This window comes from Saccostrea cucullata, unplaced genomic scaffold, assembly GCF_032062105.1.
Source record: "Saccostrea cucullata isolate Sc308-1 unplaced genomic scaffold, CSIRO_AGI_Scuc_v1 ctg3809, whole genome shotgun sequence".
In the NCBI taxonomy this organism is placed as follows: Eukaryota; Metazoa; Mollusca; class Bivalvia; order Ostreida; family Ostreidae; genus Saccostrea; species Saccostrea cuccullata.
Window position 1 is genome coordinate 151,141 of NW_026926101.1, and position 19,858 is coordinate 170,998.

Here is a 19,858-nt window from a genome sequence, read left to right on the forward strand (position 1 = left end):
CCAGTTATGAAATAGGTCCGTACACGTAACATACATGTATATTTCCAGGCGCGGACCCAGGAATTTTTTTCATAAGGGGGGGGTGGGGGGGTCCACTCCAGTGAAAAAAAATCCAACCCAGAAATTTGTTGACTAGCAAAAAAAAAAAAAAACTAAATAACAAAAACCGTTACCGTAGGAAGGGGGGGAGGGGGTTAACGTTGAATTCCAAATCTTCTTCATACCTACTCATATTTATGACTTTTCATACATACCTACTTAACCATATTCAAGTTTTTAAGGGACCTAGCTACGTTTTCTAGGGGGATCCAAGGTCACTTTTACTTGATTTAATATATAAATTTAGTAACTCTGCAAATTCCGGGGTGTTGGGGGCGGGTGGGGTCCCCCCCCCCCCGACCTCCTATAGATCCGTAAATGACTTGATATACATTTCATGGACATACGCATAATCTCAAGCTACGGTCCGGAGTCTGCGATATAATAGCTCTCTCCAGAATGGGAGTCGAGAGGATCGTATATTTTGGCCGTGGTTTGCGACGATGGGACATACGCAACGTAGTTTGAACATTATTGTCTACTTTCCTGGAAATGAAGAGTTCCAATACTTGAGGGGAGTGGATGCTACCCTTTTTTTTAATTCTTATATATATTACATCATACACACTTCTTTTGAAACAGTTTGGATAAACAAAACACAGAGTATACTATATATGCTTAGTAATTTTTGCATATTTACATTTTCTTTGAATTTTACAAGAATTATATTATCTCTTCAGAACCCCTGGTAATGCTTACCTTAATTTGACGGACGGAGAGACATTAAAGACTAATAGACAATACCAGCTAACAAGGGGTCCATTTTTCCATGTTTCTGGGTGTAGTTCGGTCGCGGGTGTGTGTGTGTGTGTTGGGCGTTCATTTGTTAAGCATATTATACTTTATATAATAAATTAAAAACTAATTTGCACGCATTTTAAATAAACAGAACGGTTCATAATGCTACCATTTAGATTTAAAAAAAAACTCAAATGGCGTTTAGTAAAATTATTTTAGAAATATCTCCTTTCATATAATTGTTATGATTAAAATTCATAATGAAAATTGATGATACCAAACACAGAAATAAAGCATTTAAAACGATAATTGTTTAGATAAAAATCAAATCGAGAGCAGAGTAAACACGGACCTCTAAAACATCCGAGCTGGGATCAGGTGTCAAGGGGGAATAAGCATCTCCAGTTGATTGAACATAACCATACAATATTTAATTCAGAAACGGCCCTGTAAGACATGTAAGAAGGAGGGCGGGGGGGGGGGTCATCACCTTACTAGGTAGAATAAATCATTGGAAAATGTGCCAAAATAGAAACAAGATTTTTATGCTTTATCACATGTAATTTCATTCCATATGTTGTTTATTTTATGTTTTTAAAAGACCTAACAAAATTAAGAACAGAGTCACTGCATGTATTAATCTCATGTAACATCTCTCGTATACGTTTTCCTCCTTTTTATTTCTCTCTGGTACAATTATATTAATACATATAAAACTAACTCTACAAATACGTATACATGTATACCTACCATTTGACAAGTAACATTTGACAGAAGTGCATGAAAGCAAAATAAAATGTAGATAAAATTTAAAGGAAGTAACATAAGAAGGCTAAGTACATTGCTGGGTAATCCTGTTCATCTTATAGGAGCTCCGGGTTTCATTTACAGTAAGACAAATGTCGTTAGTTAGAGGAACGGTGCATGATACCCTCAAACGTTTTCGTTTATTTTAACTAAACCTGGCTGATCAACAAAATATGAAGTTACTTTATATTGATTTTACGCACGATTGTCGTCTGCACAAAAAAATAATGCATAGGTCAGTTTTCCTTTTAATTTTTTCAAATGAATTTAAAGAATTTTATTGAAACCTTGTAAATTTTATCTTTTATTTATATTTACATGTACAGGTACATTGTATAGTTTAAAGTATCGTCGGATATACCCACGGGTGATAACTCGACCAAGACGAGATCACCCGTTTGTATACGTTGATGAATTTAATGCAAAAGTTTATTATTTGTGTTTTGTTTTGCTATTTTTTATTTTTTTTTTTACTGTTGTTCCTGTTGTGTTTGTTTATATTTCTTTACATGGTGTGCATATGTGGGTGTTTCTACGGACATATCCGACGGTCTTCCTGTTTTTCTTTCTATATTATTTTCATCTAAACAGAAGCCCCCGAGGTAAGATTTATTTTAAAACATTTTCTTTTTTTATATTTTAATCAATCTAATTAAAATTAGATGTTCCGAATCTACTACCTCTTCTCAAACACGTTTTAGAAGCGGTAGTGGGTTCGAAACATCTCAATGAATTTTAAGTAGATTTATTATTATAAGCTAGAAAATTTACTTGAATCTTTTGAACATAACAACTTTTGTTTTAAAAGATAAATTTACAAAATTACGATATCATTGCAAAAAAAAATTACAAATGATATATTTTTTAAAATCGCTTGAATCCAGTGTTCTTATGCGGTGTCCATTTCATGAGATGATATCGATGCCTTCAAATATCAAAGATAACCACTTGCATGGTTGTTACTGAACTTGTTTTAAGGGAAGTTTGAATATATCTAGGTAGATGTGCTAGAGCATTTAATATCTATATTTTTAATATAGAAATATGGTTTATGGATGATTATCTTCCTTCATACAGAGCAATGCTCCGAGCTATAAAGAATAACAGTTCATGTGATACACTCGCTTTACAAGAAAAATCAGTTTATGAAAAAGTACATACTAGATATTGTAAAACAGTTCTAGGACTCAATAAGACAGCATGCAATATTTCAACTTTGTGTGAACTAGGCAGACTTCCAGTTTCTTCTTTTATTAAAACTCAAGTCATGATGTACTTTGTACGGCTAAACTCTCAAAATGTAAACCCCTTGATTAAAGAATCATATAATATTAATATATCTATGCATGAAGAAGGATTTTACTCCTGGCATACCCTTGCAATGTCTATATTTGAAGAAAATAATTTAAATAGCAATGACTACAACAAAAAAGATGAAAAATTTGACAAAATTAGAAATTCAGTAAAAAAAAAAAGTTGAAGAAAATTGTACTAGATAATTATAAAGAAAAAACGATGGAAAAAATATCTAATTTACAGAAAATTCAAAACTATACTTGTACAGTAAAATAAAACACAGTGTCGATATGGAAGAGTATCTTACGCTTGAAAATAGTTTTAAGAATAGACAAATGCTAACTAAATTTCGAACAAGTGACCACTGCCTAATGATAGAAACTGGTAGACATAAGAAAATACCTAGAGAACAAAGATTATGTTCTTCATGTAATACTATTGATGATGAATCACATTTTTTTCTACAGTGTAGCTTGAATATACAAGCAAGGAATATACTTATAAAAGTTATGTTAGGTAATTGTTCTTCATTCTACCTCAAATCACCTACTCAGAAACTTGAATATATACTAAGTCCAAAACTTGAAGTTATACCGACTGTTTGCACTTTTATAAAACAATCATTAGAATTGAGAACTAAAAGGTCCACATCGGTGTAAAATTTAGGGAATAAATTTCTATATGGTTATTGTATATATAATTCATTGTTCTCATTGATTTTGTTTCTTTTTTGTATTGCTTGACCCATATGGGTGTAATATGCAATAAAGATTATTATTATATATTTCCATTTCTAATTTTTTTTCTCTATAATAACCCTTTGAAAGTAAGCGGAGTTGATTTCCTGATAATTATGCCGGAATGTAAATTAGGCAGGTCGATAGGTCAGCAGCTAAGGAGGCCTAATACGCATGCAAATCTCGTGCGCATTTGTCTTTGTGTCTGACGCTAAGGAGGCCAAATATGCATGTAAATCTCGTGCGGCTGCCCTTGTGTTTGACGTCAGTGTGCGAGGACTATTGAAATTGGTTTGGAAGTCCTCGTGTAATTTAAATCGATTAGTCTACATTCTTAATGTCTAAGTCTACAATTTTATTTCACAATGAAATGGAAATATAAGTAATCACTGTCTAGTTTTGAGAGTATGCCAGGGACATCAACAATAGTGGGAAACATGGGATAATTTAAGCATAACGGGCTTCGCCCGTTATGCAAATTATCCCATGTTTCCCACTATTGTTGATGCCCTGGCATACTCTCAAAACTAGACAGTGATTCCTTAAATATACATTGAAGAGTCATATGTCTATTTTATGTACATGTTTATATAGGTTCATGTATGTCTAAATGTTTTGTTTTGTTTTTTTTCCTTTTTCTGTCAACTATATTTTAGGCCTTTCTCTTGTAAATCTGTACTCTTTATGCTCATTTGGGCACTGAATTAGTAATAAAACATATCTTATATTTTTAATCAAACTTCACACAAAATATTCTCCACTATATATCCGACACAATGTGCCGTGTCCTGACAAAAATGAGAACAATACAAGATATCCATTTTTGCAGAATATAGTCGATTTGGTCGATATTCTGATTTCTAGAAGTGCTAGCTGCAGAACTGTAGCGTTATGGTTTTATATGTTATGGTCAAAGACTAAAATATATGTATAAAACCATGAACGCTGCATGCAGTTCTGCAGCTGAGAAGGTGCCAGAATGGATAGATTAATATATTTCGTCGTTCATTTTTTTCCCTTATTTATGATCCCCCTAAAATAGATAAATTAAATAAATAAATAAAAATGATTCTTTTCATTGAATGAGATGTGTTAAAAAAATCGATGAAACAATATTAAAAAAAAAAAGTCGCGACATTTTTATGTACGTATTATCTAAAATGTTCTTTGATTTTCGCTTTCAATTTTGATGTAAACATGGAAGCAGGTGACCTAGTACAGGTAAAAATCTTATAATTATGCCCAGCGCTTGTATAAATATTTTCAAAACGTTATGATATCTGTATTAAGGTACTTGTTTCAGTTTACATTTACCATGAGAACATGAAATATGCGATAGTGGACGAGTGGTGCATTAATTATGATTAATTAATGCACCATCGCGCACATAAATAATTCCCTTAATGGTTAGCCTGAACTGTGCCATTTAGAATAATATACTGCAATGAATAATGTTTACATTCACAAAGAAAGAAAGAACAAGCAAATTCACAGAATCGTGGTCCCCCGCTTTCGGTATCTTTGTGGATGAGATGTCAGAGAATTTTTTTTATGATATATTGTGTCAAATATTCATGAACGTCCTTTCATATGTCATTTAAAAATTATCACTGAAATTGCTTTTTTTAAAATAAAGTCAATCGTGAAGGTCAAGGGTCGGAAATCATAGCATGCTTGGAAATGTTTTGTCACAGGTAATGTACATGTCAAATATGAAAGAACTTAGTCTATCTCTTCTCAACATAGGGAACAAGATGATCCTGTATGGCATTATGGCAACATAGCAAAGATTAAACTTTTCTTAAGTGCAAATTAAATATATTATTACCCAAAGTAGGGTCTTCTTACAAGAAATGCGATTGTGAAATACAGAATCCCTAGCACTACCTGAACAAAAGTTATGGCCAAGGATAAATTTTTGAAAGGTAGTTCAAAATCCAAGGTCAAAGGTTATAATTAATATATTAAGTTGATGGTTTCTTAAGAAAGGTCTTGTCACAAGTAATACATAAGTGAAGGATGAAAACCCTAACCCCAACCGTTCAAAAGTTATGGCCAAGGTAAAGTTTTTTTAAAAGAAGGTCAAAATCCAAGGTCAAAGTCATTCTTGATATCCAATGAAAGGTCCTGTCACATGGATTATATCTGTGAAATATTAAAGCCTTACCCTTAACCCCTCAAAAGTTATGGTTAAGGTTCGTTTTTTTTAAAGTAGGTTAAACTCCAAGGTCAAGGTCAAAGGATCAAAGTTCTTGGTATCTAATGAAAGGTCTTCTCACAAGAATTACTAGTGATGAAACGATTGTCGCCGACGATCAATTGTCGATCATTTTTGGGTGTTCGATTCCGATTATCGATTACGTTTTTCATAATGGATTGTCGCCCAAATAAACTCGCCCAAATAAACTTGTATGATTTGAATGAAACTAATACATACACATTAACAATACATGTTAAACGAAAGGAGTAAATCAAAAATGGCGTTCCAAGGCGAAGTTAACAACAATCAAGTAGAAATTTACCCATATCCAGGGAATGCATAGATAGAACATTCTATCATTAAAATGATATTTTCCTATGGACCCGGTTTAACGGAATTCATTCCATGTATTCGTAATGTAGCAAAAGAAACACGGGCAATAAATCATACTCAGTGCATTTACTACGGACAATCTAGAGAGTTACGAATGGAAACATGGCAGGTAAATTTGAAGCGAGAGAAAAACATTGAGAATTAATTGGATTTTCGTCTTTATATGGATTATTTTGTGGGATAAAATGCATATTAAGCAATCTCTAAAAGGATTGTTTTGATTAATTTGGAAGTTATTTCCAGTGCAAATCCTTAATATTCTTCAAAATAGTATCAGAGTGTATCCGCTCCAATTTGCTACATTGCAAGTATATGGGACGTATTCTAACTGTGATGAGGGCTTGTACCGAGACACAGTAAGATTATTCTAACTAGGGAACGCAAAATCTGATGACATGACAAACATTTTTAGTTTTATGGGCAAATATGTAAAAAAAAATTTGTTTGTTTGTTACTTATACAACAAAAAAGTTTTCTTTAGAATAAACTTGAGAAAATTTGATTTTTAGTGTGTTCCATAAATGATAAATGCTATAAAGAAATAGAATTTTGTATTTAAAATTTGAATTACCAATTAAGTTGATGATTGATCGATTAAGATTCCCCGATTTTGACTGATTATCGATTATGAAATTTTCTCGATTATTCAGCACTAAGAATTACATAATTATGTGAAGTATGAAAGCCCTAGCCCTTACCAATCAAAACTTATGGCCAAGGTTAAAGTCTTTTATAAATACGAAAATCTCCAAGGTCAAGGCCAAAAGGTCAAAGTTGTTAGTATCAAATGTAAGGTCTTGCCAGAAAAAATACCTATGTGAAATATAAAAGTCCTAGTATCTACCGTTCAAAAGTTGTGGCCAAGGTTAACTTTTTTAATAAGTAGGTCAAACTCCAAGTCAAGGTCTAAGGGTCAAAGTTCTTGATATCCAATGAAAGGTCCAGCCACAAGGATTAAATATGTGAGATATGAAAGCCCTAGCCCTAACCCTTCAAATGTAAAGGTCAAGGTTAAAGTTTTTTCTTAAGTAGGGAGATCTCAAAGGTCAAGGTCAAAGGGTCAAACTTGTTTGGTAATTAATAAAAGGTCTTACCACAAAGAATGCATATGTGAAATATGAAAGTCCTAGTGTCTACCATTCAACAGTTATGGCCAAAGTAAAAGTTTGGAATTTTTGTGTAAAAGTTTGTCAAACTCCAAGGTCAAGGTCAAAAGGTCAAATTTTGTGGTACCCAAAGAAAGGTCTTGTCACAATGAATACACATGTGAAATATTAAGGTCATAGCTCCACATAATCAAAGTTATGGGCAAGGTTAAAGTTTTTGCGAAAGTGGGGGACAATATATTACATGTAGTATTTAATATTCATAATTGAATATCGAAGGTGTATATTTTAGAGCTATCGTATATATGCACTTTTACATTAACTTTTTAGTTCACTTGGGCCAAGGACTCAAGCTAGCTTTTCTGATGTTCAATGTCCATCCTCCTGACTGTCTTCAAGTATCTTGTGTCATTTGCAAACTTTTTAAAGAAAGGTTTTTTAATCCTCTCTAGAACCATGCATGCAGCCAACTTTTGAATTTTAACCAATCTTGCCAAAAAACATTCATCTATAAATGAATTATTAAGGACATCTTCATTCTTAAAAACCACTGGTTTATACTAAGACGAAATTTCTCTAAAAGCTTTCTGACATGGTTTAAATTAAGGCACCTAGCTGTGCCTAGACAGGTATATCACAAATTTTAATGTTTTACACACTACGATTATATATAATTTAGAACAGTTACTGTATAGGCCCATCAGGTGATAATTATTGTTATTATTAGCTCACCTCAACAAAGTTGGGGGAGCTTATGTGATACCCTCGGCGTCGGCGTCGGCGTCCCAGGTTAAGGTTAAGTTTTTTGGAGCAGTTTTCTTTTTAATTACTTCTGTGTCCTATACTGATTAGACATGGATGGAAGATGGTTTTAGTGTGTTTTATTGTACCAGACAAAGTTTCAGATGCTGCAATTTCAGCAAAGGAATTACCAGGTTAATGTTTTTGGAGCAGGTTAACATTTTTGGTGCAGTTTTTGGTGTGGGTTTCATTTCCAAGTAACTATAAGCCCTATGTTGACCAAACTTGCATGGATGATACATCTAAGGATGCATACTACCGGGCTTGCTTCGGATGCTGAATCTGACCTACATTTTCCGGTTGAGTGAACAGGTTAAAGTTTTTGGTGCAGGTTTCATTTCCAAGTAAGTATAAGCCCTATGTTGACCAAACTTGCATGGATGATACATCTAAGGATGCATACTACCGGGATTGCTTCGGATGCTGAATCTAACCTACATTTTCCGGTTGAGTGAACAGGTTAAAGTTTTTGGTGCAGGTTTCATTTCCAAGTAACTATAAGCCCTATGTTGACCAAACTTGCATGGATGATACATCTAAGGATGCATACTACCGGGCTTGCTTCGGATGCTGAATCTAACCTACATTTTCCGGTTGAGTGAACAGGTTAAAGTTTTTGGTGCAGGTTTCATTTCCAAGTAACTATAAGCCCTATGTTGACTAAACTTGCATGGATGATACATCTAAGGATGCATACTACCGGGCTTGGTTCGGATGCTGAATCTGACCTACATTTTCCGGTTGAGTGAACAGGTTAAAGTTTTTGGTGCAGGTTTCATTTCCAAGTAACTATAAGCCCTATGTTGACCAAACTTGCATGGATGATACATCTAAGGATGCATACTACCGGGCTTGGTTCGGATGCTGAATCTGACCTACATTTTCCAGTTGAGTGAACAGGTTAAAGTTTTTGGTGCAGGTTTCATTTCCAAGTAACTATAAGCCCTATGTTGACCAAACTTGCATGGATGATACATCTAAGGATGCATACTACCGGGCTTGGTTCGGATGCTGAATCTGACCTACATTTTCCAGTTGAGCGAACAGGTTAATGTTTTTGGTGCAGGTTTCATTTCCAAGTAACTATAAGCCCTATGTTGACCAAACTTGCATGGATGATACATCTTAGGATGCATACTACCGGGCTTGCTTCGGATGCTGAATCTGACCTACATTTTCCGGTTGAGTGAATAGTTAAAAGTTTTTGGTGCAGGTTTCATTTCCAAGGAACTATGAGTTCTTTAATGACCAGTCTTGCATAGATGATACATCTAAGGATGCATACTTCCAGGCTTGCTTCGGATGCTGAATCTGACCTACTTTTTGTGGATGAGTGAAAATATTAGTTTTGATGCATGTTTCATTTCCAATAAACTATGAGCCCTATAATGAGCAAACTTGCATGGATGATACATCTAAGGATGCACACTAATGGACTTGCTTCGGATGCTGAATTGGACATACATTTTTCAGATAATAGACAAGGTAAAAGTTATGGTTGCAGGTCTATTACCTAAAACTGTAAGGCTTATATAACATTGTATAAACCAAACTTGCACAAATGCTGCATCAAGAGATGAAAACTCTCAAATTTGCATCAGATGCTGGATTTTCATTTTCATGAAGAAGAAGTAGTTTAAATTTTTTATGTAGGTCTATTTCAAAGTATCAGATCAAAATTGCTTTTAAAAATATTTTCATTTTTGGGATGTATACTTTTTGTTGGTTAATTGTGTGACTTTGCCTTACTTAAAGACAACATTTGTTGAGGTGAGCTCTGTAATCTCTGATTACCTATGTTATACATGATATAATCACCCTTACGTACTGTGGAATTTTCAAGTCATGCATGGGGACCCTGAAGGTAGATGTAGATTTGGGAATAAAATTTTTAAAAATAATCTTCTCTGACATGAACAACAGGGTGAGACAATGAAAGTGACATTTTGCTAGCATCCTTAGCATGCACGGTCAATTGAGATTCAGATTTGTTTACACCCTCGTCTTTAGGGGTAACGTTGGGTTACATTAAGGGGTCTAAATTTTACATGGGAATGTACTGAGGAAGTCTTTAGATTTCCAAAAAAATGTATATTTTTAAAATTTTTCTTTCAAGAACCACTATTAACATGATTAATTTAATTGATGTAATATGCAGGCATACATATTACATAGGATGAGCATTTGTTCAAATAATGGCCCTTTTGGTATGGCAAGAATACTGTAGGGGACATTTTTTATAGGAATTTTGAGATATTTTTTAAAAACCGTGTTAAAAAACGACAAACTAAATATATTCATATGCCACGTTCTTCATCCAAATTTTTAACCCTTGGTTTATTATGGTAGGGCAAAAAATTGTTGAACAACTTTAAACTGATGCATGTATTCAAGGGGGGTATGTTTGTTATATTGAAAGATAATTTAAAACATGTATAACAAAAGCAGCATGTATTCAAGTTATTCTATATGTTATGCCCCTTTGAGGATAAATTGGGCCACAATATTGGGTCAGAGTTTATCACGACAGGGCCAGTGTATGCACAAAGTTCTTTACATATGAGTGGGGCTGCATGCTCACTCCCCCACTCCCCCGGAACCCACGTACTTGAAAAGGATGAGGATATCAGGCATCATTAATAACAGGGAATACGAATCTTTGTCTTGATTATGAAGGCTTAACTAACACACAAATGCTGAAGTGTCCTTTGAAAAAGTTTTCTGTGTGTAGAAACATTACTTTGTGTACAAACCCTAATTCTTATTCAAGAGTGTCGTTATAGAGCCAATCGCAAAACCCCTAAAGGATTACATTGTTTGTGACGAGCTGACGCTTTGCTTGTCGAGAACTTTAAATACTACGTCACATTCTCGCCACATCAAAGGACGTAACCGAGATGGCGTCTCTCCCACGCTAAAGTCGGTCAGCTGCAACATACAGCTTGTTTTCGGGGTTCAAAAAATGGAGTAGACAGTCCCGATGTCGTTTTCTTGAATGTTACCTGCAAAGTTTAAAGTTTTTTTTAAACCTTGAATTTAAAAAAAAGTTTTTTTTAACCTTGATTTTAAAAATGTAAAGATTTTTTCACTCCATTACGAATATTTTAATTGGTCGATTATTTTATTCTATTATCGCAATTTTTTTTCATACTTGCGAACAAGTATAAAAGTCGAGTAGTGCATGATTCATTGATCATTAGATTTGTTAGTTACGCGTATCAACCCAAGTCATGCATGCTGAGATTGTTGGATTTGGTACAAAATATACTGGTGAAAAATGGATACCCTCTTTATGCGTATATTCGAGAGAAAAGATAAAGAGGGAAGGCCTGGGAAGACGTATCCATTTACCTTCAAATTTTAACGATTGAAGTTCAATTTATTTTTAAGTTTTAACGAATGTTGTATGTACAAGGTAATTTATACCAAACGACGGAAAATATCTAATTATCATGGGCGTCGGAAGCAAATTAAAGTGGGGGCTAAGGGTAAGAAATTTTTTTTTAGACCTTCCAAAAAAACCTGAGAAGCTAAAAAAACAAAAACAAAAACAACAACAACAACACACACACACACACACACACACACAAAAACAAAAACAAGGGATGTGTATTTTCCAAACACAAAAATCCTATTTCGTGGGTATACCTACGCAGCAATGTTCAATGTCTATACTAAGTCTAACTTTGAAACCCCCCCCCCCCCTCTCTACGCTCGCCCGGTTTCGACGCCTATGTCTATAAAGTCTAAATCTAATTACACATGCATTTTCTGATTCCTTTAGATGGGCCTGGCAGATTTTGAAAATAAATAGACTTTGTCCACGTGTTTCCTCTGAAGAAAAGGTTTTAAAGAAAATTTGCCAGTTACCGGTACTAAACTGCGTCGCAGGGAGCGTGCGCTAGTTTTGTTATGTTGCAATTTTTAAATGATTAAAATATAATTAATATATTCTGGTATTTGCAATGAGTTTCTATAGGTGTTTTTATTTGGGTGCTTAAGCATTGTGCTATATATTTCTTGGAGAAGAACAGGTTTGTGATGTGGGTTGCACTAACCCGCAATATTGGCTTTATTCTGATTTGTTTGTACATTGACCTAAAGAGAATATCGTCATATATACTGATGCAACAAGAGTGGATTACGGTCTTGAAATTTTTGTGACAGTCTCATGTACCTAAAGTACAGTGCACAATGATTTTTACGAATTGATATTTTTAGTATATACATGTACTAAAATAACATGAAACTTTTACTTAAGCTGTTGTAAAGTATCTTTATTAAAACGTAAAACCTTTCGAACAATATGTTTGAAACGAAAAAAAAGAAGGGTGGGTCGAGGGCTGGCCGAGCTTTTCTGATCACATTTTGCCTAACGTCTGTTTATCGGTCTTTAAACTTTTCACGTTTTCGAGTTCTTCTCTAGAACCACTGGGCTAATGTTAACCAAACTGCCACAAGGCATTTTTTAGTAAACGGTATTCAAGTCTATTCAAATGAAGGGCGACTTCTTCGAGGAGATAATTCAGAAAATGTGAAAATTTGCAATTGATGACATGTTTTTAAAATCATCTCAAGAAACAGAGTGCCAAGAATGTTGAAACTTATGGGAGAAAATTTCAAGACGTGTAGATTCAAGTTTGTTCATATATACTCCCATCCCCTTTAAAGGTAGATTGTGACCACTTATGGATTTAAACTTTCAATACTGAGCTGATTTCTGCTATTTTCTTAGCCACGTTGCTCAGGTATGCGATGTAGCCCATGGGCCTCTTGTAGTTCCACTTCGTTAGTACAATATAAATATTCATTGAATCGCATGATTATTAAAAGTTGTCGTAGCATTCGATAAAGTTGTCCCACAGTTGCTGAAATCGCACCTGTTTTTTTTTTCCATTCTAACCCCCCCCCCCCCCATATATGGAGGATATGTTGCTGTTTGCAAAAACTCTGCGTACGTAGTGCTCAGTATAGGTTCCCTGTTATGGGTATTTACATGTTCTTACAGAAATCTCAGTTTTATAAAGGATTGTGAAAATGTGCTTTTGAGTACTTTTCTACATAATGCACAGTATTTAAAAATTCTGCAGCAGTGCATGTATGACGTATATGATCAATCGGAATGGATTTAATGTGTGCTTACTGATAATTAAAAAATCAGAGACTGAGTGCTAAATTAACGAAAATACCTGATCATATTTTAAACATCACTGATGCAATAGAGTGAAATATATATATATATTCAGCCACTGAAACGTTTCCTGGAGAGAGAGAGAGAGAGAGAGAGAGAGAGAGAGAGAGCTATTATACATGTGTGTATTTTTTAAAGCAAAACTATGCACCCGTTCTAATTTAGTATTTTTACATAATTATTGACAATTGTGAATAGGCATACTTCTCTTCTTGACAGAAATGTTCTTTTATATATGGATACTTAAAGTACAAGTACATATTTTTCTGGTATAATACGGCTGTTTGGGGTATACATGTAATAAAAAAATCTATGTATACTTAGTTCTCAAGTCTCAAGTTCACGGCTTGATACACGAACGGAATATTTCTCTTTTCCACAGAAAAATCATTTCACATCAACAGTACTAGTGATTTGAAACAATTAAAATACTACACAATCCAAGAATGACCAGGACGAATACTTAAAATCCAGCAATTTAAATTGATCATGTACATCATTTTATATCGCATGTATACTGTGCCATATACCGGTACACAAATGGTAAATGCTATAAAATTAAATTTTCACGGCTTTCATTTATTACGGACTCCAAAAAATGCATATAATATAAATAATGCTCTTTTTAAACTGCATGTTTAATAAGATTTGTGTTTTCTGTCCCCTTTTGTAAACCCGTTAAACGTCGGCGATGTGTATTGCAGCTGACCGACTTTAGCGTGGGAGAGACGCGATCTCGGTTACGTCCTTTGATGTGGCGAGAATGTGACGTAGAATTTAAAGTTCTCGACAAGCAAAGCGTCAGCTCGTCACAAACAATATAATCCTTTAGGGGTTTTGCGATTGGCTCTAAGATAATTTAACTTCCCATTATACATGTAATAAAATGCTCTGAATCATGCAGCATTCAAGCAACTGCGTATATCATATTGTTGTTAAACCTTTGATTTGAACATATTTTATTGTAATATAATTTACAAAGGGATTGAGCAAAAGTTCTGAAAACTTATAACGCCCTATACATTTAAATTACACATTTATATTGTCACGGTTAAACATGCTATATAAAGTATTCAGTATTTGCAAAAGTAAATAAATTGATGCATTTTGCATATATGTATTGATATATAAAAAGTTGAACAAATTCATATATTAACCTTTGTTACAATGCACTTTGAAAAATCCTAATCCGTAATGAAACTCATTTTTTGCGTTGGCCTGTAATTCAAAACTAAAATTTTATTTGCATTTGCCTTACAGATATGACTTTGTTACTGTTGGCCGCCCAGAATAATTTCACGAACACTGCTCTATGCTTGTTAAGAGAGGGGAGACAAGTATCCAATCAGATCGACAGAAAAGGGAACACGCCATTACATTACGCCGTGAAACAGAAAAACTTAACTGTCGTGAAAGCACTACTAAATGCAGGTAAACAAAATATCACGAAACACTGAACTTACGAATCGAATGTCGGATAGAACATCACTCGGCCTTTTCCGTCGAAAATTTTCCCCACTTATCGGAAAAGGCCGAGTGATTTTCCGATTAATATCCACTGGTTATCTCTTTTTTGCTAATTATTGATGAGTAAAATTAAAAAGCAATCCCCATGGGTATCAATCGATGACTTTCAACATCATCTTATAAATTCATTAAATTATTGAAAAGATGTTAAAAAAATCGAATTAAAGTTTAAACAAAGTCAATATTAAGAACTTGAGATGTCAGACATTCTTGTCTAACTTTTAATTATTTTTTTTTTTGCAGGATACGATGTGAATGCTAGAAAACAATACAGCGGTCTTACACCGCTACACATTGCTGTGACGGTGTACGACAATTTTGATGATTTCTTGGAGGTTTTTAAAGCCTTTCTTTCCAAGAATTGTAACTTAAATCACCAGTGCTTTGGAACGTTGGAAACTCCTTTGTACAGAGCAATTGTTTTGGACAAAACTGAAATCGCCGAGTTATTGCTTATTTCCGGGGCGGATCCTAATTTATCGAATCCGTTTGGGGTATCATGTCTGCAGAAAGCTGTCCAGAAAAATCATACTCGATTGACAGAGGTTCTCCTACATTGTGGAGTAAACAAGAAGAAGGAGATAAGTATCATAAATAGGCAATCTTCTCTGATTCGACAAATGGACAATTTAATAGATCTCACAGATCTATTCTCAGAAACACAACCCAAAACTCTCCAAGCATGCTGTCGTGATGTCTTAAGGAGATGTTTCAAAGTCAATCTGTATACCGGCTTGCAAAAACTTAACCTCCCTAAGTATATCAAAGATTACCTGCTCTTTTGTGACATCAGTGACTACCACAGGCTTTTGACCAATATCAATATCAGACCAATTTAAAATCATTCAATTCATTAAATTTTGAATTCTATTTTAAAAATTCTGAATTATAGAAAACATTTCAATTTTCAATTTAGGTGAAAGGGTACCATAAAAAATGAGTTTTAATTGTGTCTGGAGGCCTGAAAAGGGTATTGTGTGCCATGTTTGTTATTTTCTAATTTGTAGCTTTGCACATATTGTTACGGTACATGTAGTAGTTTGCTTTTTTGTATTTGTTCATCGAATATTGAACTTATTAATTTTGCACTGTTACAGTAACTGTTTATACGTATCTTTTACATATAAAAGTGAATCAAAATGTAGCTGTTACATTGCAATGTATTATTAAATATTGAAAGATGTGGAAAGGTTTTGTTTTGTTATATTGCAATGTATTATTAAATATTGAAAGATATAGAAAGGTTTTGTGTTGTTTACTGTTTACATATAACAGCAGGCACACAAGCAAATTCAAAGAATTGTGGTGCTCTACTTTCGGTGTCTTAGTGGATGAGCTGCCATTTTTAATAGCATATTGTGTCAAATATGAACGCCCAGTCATACCGGTATATGTCATGCAAAAGAAATCACCAAAATAAAGTTTTGGAAATTAGTTCAAACATGAAGTCAAGGTCAAGACGTCAAAAATAATAGCATGCTCTGAAATGTATTGTCACAATGCACATATTAAATATGAAAGCTCCATCTGTTACATGCATGACTAAGGTTAAAGTATTTGTGACATACTATGAGACGAACAGACTGACTAACAAATGAGATTTAATGTCCCCTCAATTTCGCGATAGCGGGGGACAACAAAATGTGTTTGTGAAATATAAAAGCATCCCTAGGACAGCTCATGTCAAAGAAGTTGTAGCCACAATATAAAGGTGATCAAAGTTTTACATATAAGGAATGCAGAATAAAATCCTAAAAAAAATCCCAGGAACAGCAAAGTGATGATTAGTCATGCATAGAGACATAACCTACATAACCTCAGGCAGTGTTAATTTAAGTGTGTTCAAACTATAATCCCGGTAATAGGGTGGGGCTACAATGACTGATTGGGTTAACATTTACATGAGAGTACATTACGATGAACAAAAAGGTGAGCGTTGTGTCCCATGTGCTCCTGTTTATACTATCGAACTAGAGTGATAAATATCTCCGAATGTTGTGTGTGTGTTTTTTAATTGGATTATTCTTCATAAGTAACCAAGATTATAGGGCGTAATATTTTGATATAATTTAAAAGGTTTCTTATCTATGGCACGCCAAATTCACAAAAATGAGATAAACCTAGTTTCACAATTGATAAACTAGGTTTATCGACTGTAAACTATAGTTTACAAACCGTAAACTGTAGTTAACGATTCGTTAAGTATAGTTAACGATTCGTTAAGTATAGTTTTCATCTGTAAAACTATATTTAACGGTCGTTAACTATAGTTTACGAATGCTAATCTGAGTTTATCTGTCTGAATAAAGCGTTAACAATAGATTTTATTGATAAACATAGATTCACGTTTGTAAACTATAGTTTACAATCGTAAACTATAGTTAAGAGTTGTTAATCATAGTTTCATAAATCGTGAAACTATATTTATCAGATTGTTAACTATAGTTAACGGTTTGTAAACTATAGTTTACAAATCGTGAAACTGTATTTATCAGATAATCTATGTTTTGCGATCGCAAATGATTGTTTTCGATGTTAAGTATAGTTTACGATTGTGAAACATAGATTATCGCGTTAACTATGGTTTACAGATGTAAAATATTGATTAACGTTGTTAACTATAGTTTACAGTCCGTAAACTATAGTTTACAACCGATAAACCTAGTTTATCGACTGTGAAACTATGTTTTGCTCATTTTTGTGGAATTGGCGTGCCATACTAATCTCATAGTAACATTCTGTCAAATTCGGTCAAGGGAATGCATGAAAAACCATTGATTTAAAAAAATGGTCCTCGACTGAAATCTAAATATTCTCCAAAACTAACAAGTCATATAGAGAGTTATGAAATAGTTACTATCTTGATGCACAGTTAATACACATATTCAATACAAATATTTCTAATAAAAAAATGCATGTACCAATGCCTCTTGTGCATGTTGATACTCATGATGCTTTATCCATACATACTTGTTGATCTTTTTTAAGTAGAAAATTTATTTGGAATGTTTATTCCCCTTTCCTGTGCTTTGATAATTTTCCTTATAAATTTAATGACGAACTTGGACAAAATCAATGCATTACTTCTTGAATTCAGTTATTACATACTTGTGAGTTATTTTAATAATATCTTAAAAATGAATTATAAAGAAAGAAAAAAATCTTAGAATACATTTAGTTTTATAATATAAACACTTTAATCGATATACTATAGTATTACTTATCTAAAGCAAAACAAGCGAATTCAAAGAATTGTGGTCCCCCGCTTTCGGTGTCTTTGTGGGTGAGATGTCATTTTTTATAACATATTGCGTCAAATATGAAAACCCTATCATAATTATGTCATTTAGAAATTATCACCGAAGTTGAATTTTTATAAAAATGTCAATCGTGAAGGTCAAGGTCAAGGACTCAGAAATCATAGATGCTTGGATATATCTTGTCACAGGTAATGCACATGTCAAATATGAAAGCCCTATCTCTTCTCAATCTAAGTTATAATGAACAAGATGTGTTTGTTTAACACTAATGGCACCGTATGACAACATAGCGAATATTAAACTTTTCTGAAATGCAAATTGAATATAGTGTTACCCAAAGTAGGGTCTTCTCACAAGAAATACGATTGTGAAATATGAAAACCCTAGCCCACCTGTTTAAAAGTTATGGCCAAGGATACTAGTAAGTCGGTCAAACTCCAAAGTCAAAGGGTCAAAGTTGCTAGTTTCTTAAGAAAGGCCTTGTCACAAGGATTACATATGTGAGGTAGGAAAGCCCTAGCCTTTACCGTTCAATAATTATGTCCAAGGTTAATTTAATAGCTTTTAAATAGTAGGTCAAACTCTAAGGTCAAGGTACATGTAAGGGGGTCAAAGTTCTTGTTATCCAATGAAAGTTCTTGTCACAAGGATTAAATGTGTGAAGTTTGAAAGCCCTAGCCCTTACTGTCCAAAAGTTATGTCCAAGTTTTTTTTTTTTTTTTTTTTTTTTTTTTTAAAGTAGGTAAAACTCCTAGGCCAGAAGGTCAAAGTTCTTGATATCCAATGAAAGTTTTTGTCACAAGGATTAAATGTGTGAAGTTTGAAAGCCCTAGCCCTTACTGTTAAAAAAATATGGCCAATGTTAAAGTTTTTAAAAAGTAGGTCAAACTCCAAGGTTCTTGTTATCCAATGAAAGGTCTTGTCACAAAAATTAAATACTGTAAACGTACTTTTTTCCACGTGGTCATAATTCCGCGGAATCTCTGTTTCTGTTTAATCCGCTGGTAGTAAATTACGCGGATATCTTAAGATTCTCATTATATGCCTTATATATATTTGAATTAAGTTCGATGGGACTAATTTCCGCTGAAAATTTGTGACCGCATACATAGCGTAAATTAATACCACGCGGATAAAAGTATTTCTACAGTATGTGAAGTTTGAAAGCCCTAGCTTTTAATATTTAAAAATTATGACAAAGGTTAAAGTTTTTTCACAAGTACAGAAATCTCCAAGGTCAAAAGCTCAAAGTTTTTTGTATCCAATGAAAGGACTTGCCAAAAGGGGAATATATGTGAAATATGAAATGCCTAGTATCTACCGTTTAAAAGTTATGGCCAAAGTAAAAGTTTAAAATGTTTGTGTAAAAGTGGGTCAAACTCCAAGGTCAAGGTCAAATTTGGTGGCATCCAATGAAAGGTCTTGTTACAACGAATACTAGTATACATGTGAAATATGAAAGTCATAGCTCCACTAAATCAAATGTTATGAACTTATTGCCTGACGTCACGGCGTCAGGCAGTATAAGGATTGACATTTTCAAGATCCGAAAATGTGCGACCATATCCAAAGAGCTAGATTTTGTGCAAGCTGATTTACATTGGAATTCTTTACCTGCATTTTTAAAGAAACAGTTTTCAGAAAAAGAAAGATATTACTGATGCGAAATACTGCAGTGTTTACTTCCTTTAATCTTTTTGCAT

General features: G+C 33.7%; 1 protein-coding gene across 3 annotated transcripts; it reads left to right on the top strand.

Moving 5' to 3' along the window:
* The first annotated feature begins 2,149 nt into the window (after window positions 1-2,149).
* On the top strand, window positions 2,150-16,084 carry LOC134270778 (putative ankyrin repeat protein RF_0381). 3 transcript variants are annotated; one of them, XM_062753023.1, is made up of 3 exons: window positions 2,150-2,246; window positions 14,629-14,799; window positions 15,139-16,084. In XM_062753023.1, exons 1-3 carry the CDS (start codon window positions 2,165-2,167, stop codon window positions 15,732-15,734), a joined length of 849 nt encoding a protein of 282 aa, XP_062609007.1. In that variant the 5' UTR covers window positions 2,150-2,164; the 3' UTR covers window positions 15,735-16,084. The 3 variants fall into 3 exon arrangements, with proteins under 3 accessions (XP_062609007.1, XP_062609009.1, XP_062609008.1); XM_062753025.1 differs by lacking the exon at window positions 2,150-2,246 and adding an exon at window positions 4,458-4,485; XM_062753024.1 differs by lacking the exon at window positions 2,150-2,246 and adding an exon at window positions 4,825-4,898.
* The last annotated feature ends 3,774 nt before the right edge of the window (window positions 16,085-19,858 follow it).

Bases quoted from the DNA above. Each gene is read 5' to 3' on its own strand.
- LOC134270778 (XM_062753023.1), top strand. From the start codon at position 2,165: ATGTGGGTGTTTCTACGGACATATCCGACGGTCTTCCTGTTTTTCTTT. The intron at 2,247-14,628 runs GTAAGATTTATT...TTTGCCTTACAG, and splicing joins TCTAAACAGAAGCCCCCGAG to ATATGACTTTGTTACTGTTG. The intron at 14,800-15,138 runs GTAAACAAAATA...TTTTTTTTGCAG, and splicing joins GAAAGCACTACTAAATGCAG to GATACGATGTGAATGCTAGA.